Source organism: Syngnathoides biaculeatus, chromosome 4, assembly GCF_019802595.1.
Source record: "Syngnathoides biaculeatus isolate LvHL_M chromosome 4, ASM1980259v1, whole genome shotgun sequence".
NCBI classification, from domain to species: Eukaryota; Metazoa; Chordata; class Actinopteri; order Syngnathiformes; family Syngnathidae; genus Syngnathoides; species Syngnathoides biaculeatus.
In genome coordinates, this window is record NC_084643.1 from 11061467 (window position 1) to 11072832 (window position 11366).

The 11366-nt window shown below is 43.6% G+C and overlaps 1 protein-coding gene across 2 annotated transcripts; it reads left to right on the forward strand.

Annotated features, from left to right (window-relative positions):
* The first annotated feature begins 2898 nt into the window (after nucleotides 1–2898).
* Nucleotides 2899–10193, forward strand: cdo1 (cysteine dioxygenase, type I). Of its 2 annotated transcripts, none has more exons than XM_061818194.1 (5): nucleotides 2899–3174; nucleotides 4668–4745; nucleotides 6214–6368; nucleotides 7520–7689; nucleotides 9361–10193. In XM_061818194.1, exons 1-5 carry the CDS (start codon nucleotides 3014–3016, stop codon nucleotides 9385–9387), a joined length of 591 nt encoding a protein of 196 aa, XP_061674178.1. In that variant the 5' UTR covers nucleotides 2899–3013; the 3' UTR covers nucleotides 9388–10193. The 2 variants fall into 2 exon arrangements, with proteins under 2 accessions (XP_061674178.1, XP_061674177.1); XM_061818193.1 differs by having other exon boundaries at nucleotides 2901–3174; nucleotides 9358–10193.
* The last annotated feature ends 1173 nt before the right edge of the window (nucleotides 10194–11366 follow it).

The window sequence follows — 11366 nt, forward strand, 5'->3', positions numbered from 1 at the left end:
TTTAGGTCAATTTGGACCACCATAATTACTCCAATTTGCTAAATGATGAAAGATTGTTTTCGTATTTTTTTCATTCATTAGTATTTGGTCAAATTCCCTTCAAAGCGTACGGCTTGGGTCCAAAAAAAAATCGGCATATCCTTTCCACCAGCTTCTTCTCACAAGAGTTGACGAGAATTTTGTGGGCCACGTTAGACCTAGCAAGGGCTCCCCTCTCGCCCAGAAGATCCCCGTAACACGATGCTGCCAATTATCCTCAAACGGGGAAAACAGCGGTGAACCGGGCCACAAAATGGACCCCCGGGAGGCTACAAAGGAACTCGGGACAACTTTGAGAGAACTGCCTCAGAAAAGGTTCGCCTCAAGGATTGGATCCGTGGCGCACTTCCAAGGCCACCCAAAAAAAAAAGAACAGAAAGGCTCGTCTCACATTTGTCCGGATCAAAACGAAACAGAATGATTACCAAGACGAGACGATTTATTATAAATAGCATCATAAATAGCAACCATTTATTATAAATAGCGTTAGCGCCCTGCTAGCGCATTGCTGCTGTGTTATTGCCTCATATTAGTGATTTAGGTATGATTTTTTTTTTTTTTTAAGTGGCCCTGTTAGTGCTGTGCTACCGTGTTGCTACTGTGTAGCTGCCGCTGCTTTTTTTTTTTGCGGTATGTTTTTATTTTTATTTTTTATATTTTACCAGCCCTGTGCGTGCTACTGTGCTGTTGCTAAGCTAGCTACGTTAAGCTGAGCTAAGGTATTAAAACTTTGAAAATGCTTTCTTTGTACCATCTTTCTTTGTAAATATCTCCTGTGTCGATGTGGGCACTTGCGGCTTTTACACGGGTGCGCCTTATGAATGTAGCAAATGGTATTTCCTTTCCAAATGTACCGGGTGAGGCTTATAATCAGGTGTGTAATCTGCGGACTGACTTGATGAAAGTTGAACTTTTTTGAAACGTCTGGTGCAAGTTTAACACAACATTTCAGAAAAGAAAACAACAACATACCAATACCAAAACAGGGGTGCTTTTCACTGCAGGACCTGGACAACTTTTATGTGATTAACAGAACCATGAATTCTGCCCCCCCCCCCCCAAAAAAAATATATATATATCTGGCCATCAGGTTGTGACCTCAGTTTGAACCGCACTTGGATTCTGCAGCAGGAATATAATTTTGGGGGGGGGGGGTGTACGTTTTTGGACTTGAATCCATTTGAAATCCTGTGGCATGACGTCGAAAAGCCTGCTCATCCTCAAAAACCCTCCATTGATGATGAATTAAAAATAATTCTGCAAGGAAGAGTGGGCCAAAGTATTTCCACAGAGATGTCATTATCCAAGTTGCAGTAAATCCGGAGCCTGTCCCAGCTACCTTGAGGCGAAAGGCGGGCTACACCCTGAACTGGTCACCGGTCAGTCGCAGGGCAGATATCGACACCATCACTGAGCGGGAATCGATCCCACGCTGCCCGCACCAAAGGCAGGCGTGTGTACCACTACACCGCCAGCGACTCCAACCGAGAGGAGACGTGTAGAAAACGCTTCATTGCAGTTGTTGCTGCTGCTGCTGCTGCTGCTGACGGCGGCCAAAACAATGATTAGCTTTGGGGACCTTTGCTTTTCACAAAAGACCAGCGAGCTTGCAATTGTTTTGTTTTTTTCTTCGTTAATAAATAAAAACACAATGTTATCACTGCATTTTATGTTTAATCATTTGCACATTCAAGTTCTCAAAAACAACTGGCTGCAAATACGTTTCTTCGTGGCACTGTGCTGCAGTGCCTTCAGATGTGGCTAATTTGTTACGTGACTGCACTTGCATCTCAAATAACCTTTCCCCATTGAAATGAATAGAAATACGACGAATCCGTCCCGTGGGGGCTTTTTGGCAGCTGGCAAAGGTGCTCAACGGCACATTAGCACCACCAACTGATGTCACGACCCCATTGCAAGGAAACCAATGTGAATTGATGGCAGCTGCGTGTTAAGAAGCGCTCTCTTAGCGCCAATTTTTCTTCTTAACTCACGACAAAAACGGCTTGCGTCTCGGCAAATTCAGTCGTACCACCGAATAAATGATAGAAAGTATTAAATCAAAAATATTGAAGTAAAGAAAAAAAAAAATATATATATATATACACAAGTCTTTCGGCTTGTCCCGTTAGGGGTCGCCACAGTGTGACATCTTGTTGGGGACAGTTTTTATCTATCTATATATAAGAGGCTGCACCACTTCCTTGTGAGGATAAGCGGCTCAGAGAATGGATGGATATACAGAATAAATAATAAATCATGCTTTACAAATGATACAATAATCATTATTAGTGCAAAAGAGCTCAAATATCCAGAGATGCATGATTGTAAAATAAATGATATAAGCATGATGATCCGGGTACTCAGATGCGGGACCAGTTTTAGAGCCTCTGGAGATGCGGCACTAAAAAAATGCACGATAGGGTTAGGGTTAGGGTTATTCGTGTGTTTACCCCCCCCCCCCCCCCCCGATTATTATTATGTGCAAAATGCACTTGTTTTGCTTTTGGGGGTTGTGGCCGCAGGGTGGGGGCCGGCACCAGGCTGGGCGGCTTTTGTCCAGAGAGCGGTTCAATGAAAGAGGAAAAAAAAAAAAAAAGAGAAAGAGAAAGAGAAAGAGAGAACAGACTGAAAGGGGGCGCTTGTGTTTGTGACAACGTGGTGCAGGAAAAGAGCCCTCAAAAAGGACGCGTCCAATTTTGCCCGTTAAAGTTGGCGTTTTGTTGAAACCTGAGGAATTATTATGCAATTATTCGAGTGCGCATCACGAGCGGCCTCGTCAAGGCGAAAGTGAAAACATCCAGTTTCGAGTTTAGTCAGCGCGAAGACCACCCGCCCCCTCCCTCCCCCCTCTTCTGTCCGGGGATGGTACGGTCTGAAAAAAGTATAAAATGAGGACTGCGACGCCGAGGAGTACGTACGCCTTTTCTTAACAATTGACCCAAAGTGTGCTGCCGCCAACGCCGAGAAAACGATGGACGCACGAAAGCCCAAAACTCTGGAGGAGCTGATCAAAATGCTGCATCAAATCTTCGAGAGTAACTCAATCAACGTGGAGGAGGTGCAGGAACTCATGGAGGCATACAAGAGCAACCCCCAGGAATGGAAGAAATATGCCATATTTGACCAGCACAGGTAAACAAAAAACAAACAAAAAAAAGTCGTTTAAGATGAATTATTCGCCTTTGCTTCATTTTGTAGAAATTACTCTTTTAATCTTTTAGCTACTAGATTTGATTTATTATCAAGTATTGGTGTTACATTTCAGTATTCAAAAAAAAAAAAATAATCCAAATTTGAAATGCATTGAGGTGCAAAGCAATAATTTCGTCACGTTAACCTGTCATCGCAATTTCCCTTTTTTTTTTTTTTTTTACATCAATGCATAAATGATGGTCGTAAAAAAAAAAAAAAAAAACAGTGGGACAGGCTGTGACATAACGCATAATATCTTGTCGGTTTTTTTTTTTTTTTGCATTTTGCATTTTAAAACGTGGATGATCAAATTTGAGTTGTCCCCTTGACAACCACCCGCTTTTGTTAGTTTTCGTTCCAATGTCTATAAAAACGGCTCCCCTTGGAGCGTCGTGACGTCACAGCGCGGTTTATCTGTCGGATCTGGACCGCGGCGGGCGACCTCCGACAAATTCGCCGTCGCCTGCCATTGTGTTCGGTGGCCAATTGGGGAGGGGGCGAGCCGTGCGCGGTTAACCAATAAACATCCAGGAGAGGACACACACCCGCTTGGTGTGTGTGCAGAGGTTTGGCCTCTCGGTAGCGAGATCGCCGCAGCTGCCTCCAAAATATTTGCCGTCTGACGGAATGCGAGGGGAAAGAAAGAAAGCGGAGGGGGGAGTGCAAATGTGCATCAAGTGAGCAGTACTTACGGGGGCGGCGGCGGGGGGGGACAAAAATACGGGAATGTGTTATGGTCTGACGAATCCAAGGTTACATTTTTTTTTTTGGCCATAATTATAACGCCATACGCGTGGTGTTTGTTTACTTACAGGCACCGTGCCCTTATTTGGTTAAAAATATGGCAATTTAGAATATATAGTGGAGCAGCTGCAGTTCTGAGGACCCGCGTTCAATCCCAGCCCCCCCGCCCCCACCATGCCTGTGTGGCTTTCCTCCGGGTGTGCGCTCCCGTTTTCCTTCCGCATCCCGAAAAAGCTGCAACATTAATCGGAGACTCTTGGCGCGATCTGCCTCCGTGTCCCCTGCGATTGGCTGGCGACCGGTTTCAAGGTGTACCCCGCCTCCCGTCTTTTGACACTTGGCATCGGCTCCAGCGCTCCCTGCGACCCTCGTGAGGATAAGCGGCAAAGCAAAGGGATCGAACGCGCATCCTCGGGACCGTGAGGCCGACGCTGATCCGCCGTGCCGCCCTCGGTCGAGATGAAATATTGCAGTTTTGGGGCCGTACAGCAAGAAGCATATCACAGTTTAAAAAAAAAAAAATAAAATAAATACACGTGAAACCAGCCGATAATATTCCATAGTCTGAATTTAAAAGAAATAAACGACAGCTTTGTTGTACGTTTTAGTCACGTGATTCTCTTTCAGCGCCGACCGTCCTTTTGAAACGTGAGAGAATTTCAGATTCGGGATTTCCTTTTTGTCCGCAGATACACGAGGAACTTGGTGGACGAAGGCAACGGCAAGTTCAACCTGATCGTCTTGTGTTGGGGAGAAGGTCACGGGAGGTGAGAGAAATTCACATCATCATTATTATGATATTTGCTGTGGCAAAAGATCAAATTTCACTTCATTGGTCTGAAAATGATGACAAATTAGTTTTATTAGGCGACGGGTAGAAAAACTAAATATTCTTCCACTTTGTCACAGAAGGTACATAACGTACTATATCAAATTTTTGGGACAGTGACGTGCTGTGATGATTTTTTTTTTTTTTTTTTTGGTATGTAAAATATGTCCTTAGGCTTATTATTAAAACTGCGTGACAACATTTGGTTACTTCAAGTCAAAATTTCATTTTTTTTTTTTTTTAACGTCTTTCAGGGCCATTTTAATTCATGAATAAATAGAATGTATTGAACAATACAGTGAACTGGGAAAAAAATGAATTTTTGTAGCTGCACGTGGACATTTTTTCATTGCTGTTGTAACAAATTAAAAATGACTTGGGCAGTTATGCTATTGGGTTTATTATAAGTGAGCTCAGGTTCTCCATACTTGCTTTAGTGTCGAGTCATTGTTTTGGGAGTTCATTATCATTTTAGAAATATTTTCACCCCCCCCAAAAAAGAAAACCGTTTTCTTTTTATCACTTGCTGAAGAGACTTAAAAATGTGGCTGATTTAAATAACGCAACGACGTGCAGTCACATCTAGTTTACGCTCTGAAGAACAACGTGCTATTTATTGGCTATGTAGCATTAAAAATGGATACATTTTCAAATAAAATGATTTTGTATTTTTTTTTTTTTTTTTTGCCATATAAAGTAAATGCAATAGTTAAAACTTTTTTTTTTTTTTTTTTTTTAAGTAAGTAAGCCTGGAGCTCCAAGTGTGGCTAAGATGATCCTCACATTCAATATTTGATGTTATAGCTCGAGCGGTGCTCAGTAGATCGGCCATGTCTGTCATCACCGAAAAATGGAAGATTTGTGAAAATTATGCCATAAATGAACATTGACACAATTTGGGCGGCACGGTGGAGCAGCTGGAAAGCGTTGGCCTCACAGCTCTGAGGACCCGGGTTCGATCCCGGCCCCGCCTGTGCAGAGTTTGCATGTCCGCCCCGTGCCTGGGTGGGTACGCCGGTTTCCTCCCACATCCCAAAAACACGCAACATTAGTTGGACACTCTAAATTGCCCATAGGTGTGGCTGTTGTCTGTCTCGATGTGCCCTGCGATTGGCTGGCGACCAGTCCAGGGTGTACCGCGTCTCTTGCCCGTTAACGGCTGGGATGGGCTCCAGTGCGCCCCGCCACCCTTGTGAGGATAAGCGCCTTAGAAAATGGATGGATGGATGACACAATCTGCTGGAATTACGGCACGAGAATAACAATGAACAAATAATCCGTGACAGGGGTAATTATTAGACATTCTTGATGTAGAACTTGCTCCACGTCAATTTGTGGTTTTGCAATGATCCATGCGCGCCTACTAAGACGGCCGTGCACGCGTGTGCGCTGCGACCCCCTTGCAGTAGCATCCACGACCACTCGGACTCTCACTGCTTCATGAAGATGCTCCAGGGCGAGCTCAAGGAGACGCTCTTCGACTGGCCCAAGGGCGAAGACGGCGAGATGACGGAGAGATCGCACAGGATCCTCGAGAACAACTCTGTGGCCTACATCAACGGTAAGAAGAAAACCATTTTTTTTTTTTTTTTTTTTTTGTCGTGACGGCGTCACATGTGATAAAACAAACACCCTTTTGCATGCTTCGCTCCGGAGATGATCCCTCTCTGACCTGCAGTTGTGTGATTGTGCGCTCAAAACGAAAAACGCCCACGGGACTCGTAGCAAATGTCTTTTCTTCCTCGTATAGACAGTTTAGCGTAAAATTGACATTTAAAAATGGTTCATTATCATGACATTTCGGATGCGTGAAGGTGATTTGCCCAATGGCCCTTGTGCCGCGAAAACACAACATGGGTGAATCCCACAATCTTCTGAAAATAAAGCGTATAAAACTGCAGGGGCAACATTTGGCCCACGAATGCTCAAGTTAGCATGTCGACCTCACCGCTGTCGGTTCAGGGTTCAAATTTCCATTTTCCAGATATGTTCATCGACGACGATAAATTGCCAATAGTGATGAATGCAAGTGTCAATAGTTGTTCTCTGCGAGTGGCTGGCGACCAGTCCGAGGTGTCCCCAAAATCGAATCGAAAATGAATGCTTGCTACCTCTGTTTATAGGCGTATGTGTGTTCCACAAAGATCCGCCCTTGATACTTTTTTTTTTTCCCTAATCTTTTGACAATTCAGATTTCTACTGGCTCCCTTGTTTAAAAAAAAAAAAAAAAAAAAATTCAGCATCATATCGATTCCCGCTCAGTGATGGTGTCTCTATGTGCCCTGCGATTGGATGGCGACCAGTCCAGGGTGCACCACGCCTCCTGCCCGACGAAGGCTAGGATAGGCTCCTGCACTCCTGCGACCCTTGTGTGTATAAGTGGCTCAGAAAATGGATGGATTGTTAGGCGACCAGTGCAGCGAGGACCTCTACTCTTGCCAAAGTCAGCTAGGATACACTCCAGCTCAATAACGAGCACGAGCCCTTCACAAAATTCCTAGATGGATGACCATAGTATATTATAATCATAAACACTATTATTATTCACCCCCCCCCCCCCCATCCATTTTGGTATGTCCCGGAGGTCTTTCTATATATAAACTGGCCTGAAAGCAAAAGTTTTTCCACCCCGATCTACTCGACGATTTAGCTTCACGCTTTCATTCCGTCGGCATTCACTGACTGGAGCGTTTGTGTGCGCTTGTTTTTCAGACTCCATCGGGCTGCACCGGGTGGAGAATGTCAGCCACACCGAGGGTTCCGTTAGTTTGCACCTTTACAGCCCCCCCTTCCAGACATGTCAAGTCTTTGACCAGCGCACCAGCCACAAGAATGTCGCCCAGATGACCTTCTGGAGCAAATATGGAGAGAGGACTCCATTTGTAAGTAACTCGGGGTCATTGTGTACAAATGGGAAAATGTCAGCAGTACCGGGAAAGGTACAGCGGGTGCTCTGGATCCACCCTGTATTTCTCACAACTTCTTCCACAAAAATCAACATTTCCTACATTTAAGTTAAACCGTCGCGTATTCATGAACACGCACACAAAAAAAATGACCAATTATGGACCCTGCGACTCTCACTCCAGCTCAGCGGAACCACATAATCTCTCCTAGCAAATATGACTAACGATGATAAATACTGTTATATGCCTGGTCAAGGTTCACCATTTCAAAACTCACATCAAGACCAACACTACTGTAATTTTCGGCCTACAGAGTGCACCTGATTATAAGCCTCACGCAGTACATTTGGAAAGGAAATACCATTTGGTACATGCATAAGCCACAAAAAAAAGGGGGGACGGACGGACATACTGGTTTAAAAAAAAAAAAAAAAAAAAACTGCCACGGCACCTACACAGTAGCACACCAATAACAGGGCCAGTTTAAAAAAAAAAAAAAAAAAAAAAAACATAACTAAATCACAAAGACGTGGCAGCAATACACAAGAAAAAAAATACCGGTAAAAATCACAGAGACACGTCGGTAGCACAGCAGGAACACGAGAGCCGGTTTAAAAAAAAAAAACATACCGGTAAAAGTCACTTCCTCGGCACACACATTCCACCAATCTCACTCCTGCCTTTTTTTTTTTCCACTCGAGTGCCCCTTGCGGCCGTTGGGGGGGGAGCACAAATTAGCCACATCAGCGCATAAGCCACAGTGCTGAAAGTGTGTGGAAAAAGGCTCGTAGGCCGCAAATAACGGTATACTTTGCCATCTTGGTCTCGAGGAACTACATGGATGTGAGTTGAGGTGTCTCGTTTTGGCAAAAGTAGAGTTTGGCACCATTGCGTGGGATATTTTGACAATAATAAACCTACTTTGCGGGCGTGGGGGATGCTGATTTACCTTTTTGCTTTTCACGGAAGGCATCAGTCCCTATTCACAAGAACACTAAAGTGCGATTTCATTTATTATTATTTTTTTTTTAACCATCATCAAGAGATGCCGGCACCGCAAGTTGATTACCAACACCCAAATTTCTACGGGCACAGGAAATTGGCCATTTTTACAGCGCCCCCCATGCTGGTTAAAAGCCATTAAAGCTGCACGGCTCCCCCTTTTTATGCCCTTCCCACAGAAGATCAGTTTTTAAACGTACAAAAATAGCTACTGGTGATTAAGTAAGCGAAAACACCATTATTATGTGCTTCAGAGGGGGAAAAAAAAAAAAAAAAAAAAGTCATGTGATTTGGATTTATTTATTTTTCTTAAAGAAATTGTCAAATAAGGGCATCACCGCATGAGGCACAAGCAAACCTTTTTCAATTCACGAGCAGTTTTAAAGTATCCGTCAATCACAACATTTTGTTGTTTTAGTGCTTTATTTGCAACACTGAAACTAACAGAAGATAAGATAGCGGTCGTAAACGCAAGTTTGTACGCAATAAAGAAGGCCTCGGCCTCTCGCTATAAATTGCAAAAACAATACAAGGGAAAAAATGGATTTGTTATTCAGTATGATAGATGGAAAGAAAGAGAGAAAATATTTTTTTAGCGAGAAAGGAGTGAGGCTCACTGTTGTTTCTGACTTTGTCTTGCAGCAGTGCCCCGCGCCGAAGGAGAACAACTAGTACTTTCCAAATGAAGGCTCCGGATGGATCAAGTTTTTTTTTTTTTTTTTTCTTTGTTTTGAAGTTTTAAAAATGGTAATTTTTTTTTTTTTTTTTTTAAATTTGATTTTAGCTGTACGATGACCATGCTGCAGCTGCGGCTTGTTTAGAATTCAAAAATATGCCCATGCAATCATAGGCTTGGATTTGTAGCAAATTATTTGGCAAACTCTGATGAGCAGCAAATGTTTAAATGGACGAACAGGCTACGGGGCACATATTTTGGCATTTTATGTCTTTTGTTTTTTTTTTTTTTTCTCTCCTCCCCCCTCTGTAGTTTTTGTGAAATATGACCCTAAATCGATGTACACCTTTAAAAACAAAAATCTCACATTTGTGCACTTTTCTCTCTGCAATACATTTTTCACTCATGCTACACAGTTGTCTTATTATGCGCTGAAAATGGAAACAATTTCAGCTTTTTCTTTGTCTTCTTGGGGGGGGGGGGTAAATATGTAAAGAGCTTTTTTTTTTTTTTAAATTCCACGCGGGATTTTCATTGATTTGCCCAAATGTGTTTTTGCCGGCTTACGTGTTGACAAAGACGCTGCAGTCTCCCATCCTGAATCTGATCCAAGATGGCCAATGTGGACGCGGTCCAGCATTTGTCCAACTCAATATTCATCCTTAACTTGCTTTCTATTCTCAGGATTCTCCATTTTATTTTGTAGCGAGTAAGTTCACTTAGTGTAGTGCAGTCCTGTTTGTAAAGTGCTGTTAGCTTCACGCAAGAAAAATCATTTCACAATAAACATGATTCTTGTGTTTTTGTGGTTTCTTAGTGTTTTTTTTTTTTTTGTTGTTTTTTGCCAAAGAATAATATTAGTATTTGATATCATCCTGAAACCGCTTACAGAAGATCACTTGACTGTGATTTTTCCATCCCTTTTTCTTTTTGAACACATCCAAGCTTCGTATTTACACCTATTGATCATTTTGGGCGGCACGGTGGATCAGCTGGTAAAGCGTTGGCCTCACAGTTCTGAGGACCCGGGGTTCGATCCCGGTCCCGCCTGTGTGGAGTTTCCATGTTCTCCCCCTGCCTGTGTTGGGTTTTCTCCGGGCACTCCGGTTTCCTCCCCGATCCCAAAAACATGCAACATTAATTGAACACTCTAAATTGCCTCTAGGTGCGATTGTGAGTGTGGCTGTTATTCTGTCTCGATGTGCCCTGCGATTGGCTGGCGACCAGTTCAGGGTGTACCCCGCCTCCCGCCCGTTGACAGCTGGGATGGGCTCCAGCACGCCCCGTGACGCTCGTGAGGATAAGCGGAAAAAGAAGCTCATTTTGAGTCTTTTACGAGTCCAACACGCTTGTGTGAGGTCCAACTATAAAACCCCGGAGAAAGGAAGGGCCCGAGACAAGATTTGAACCCGGAACCTCTGAACCTTGAAGATGTGCTACAATTACCTCTACTATGGTTTTTCCATAAAGTATCAAATGTGTGCAAACTATGTTCTATTTTCCACGTACTGTAATTAAGAGCGTCTCAAAGTGTCGGCCCGCCAGACCCATATTATGTGCCCCCAACCTTAGTATGAAAGTTTCTTATGGATGGCGTTTTGACAAGCGACCTATTGATCACGGCGGGGTGCCGTACGTGGCTCTGCGGGGCGACATCGACCACACCGGAGAAACATTTTTCAAAAAGAAGAAATTTACAGCAGCGTCTTCCTGGTTGTTTTGGACACGGCTTGTTTACACCAGCGTCCTCGCTTATCTTATTTGAAGTTAAAAATGAGAAATACGCTGGAGAAGATTGAATTTTTCATTCTTTTTTTTTCATGTAAATGGCGCACGCGTGCATCTGCGGCCCTGCCTCAGTCAGATTGCGCCTCCGGAGTAAATTGCGTTGGAGAGCCCTGACCAAAAGGGTCCGTCACGGAGGCAATGCTGATTCCATTGGGTCGACTACTTTTTGTCATTTTGAAACCATGTA

Coding starts and splice junctions, on each gene's coding strand:
- cdo1 (XM_061818193.1), top strand. CDS start 3,014: ATGGACGCACGAAAGCCCAAAACTCTGGAGGAGCTGATCAAAATGCTG. Junction 6,369..7,519: donor CTCTGTGGCCTACATCAACG/GTAAGAAGAAAA, acceptor CTTGTTTTTCAG/ACTCCATCGGGCTGCACCGG. Junction 7,690..9,357: donor ATGGAGAGAGGACTCCATTT/GTAAGTAACTCG, acceptor TTTGTCTTGCAG/CAGTGCCCCGCGCCGAAGGA.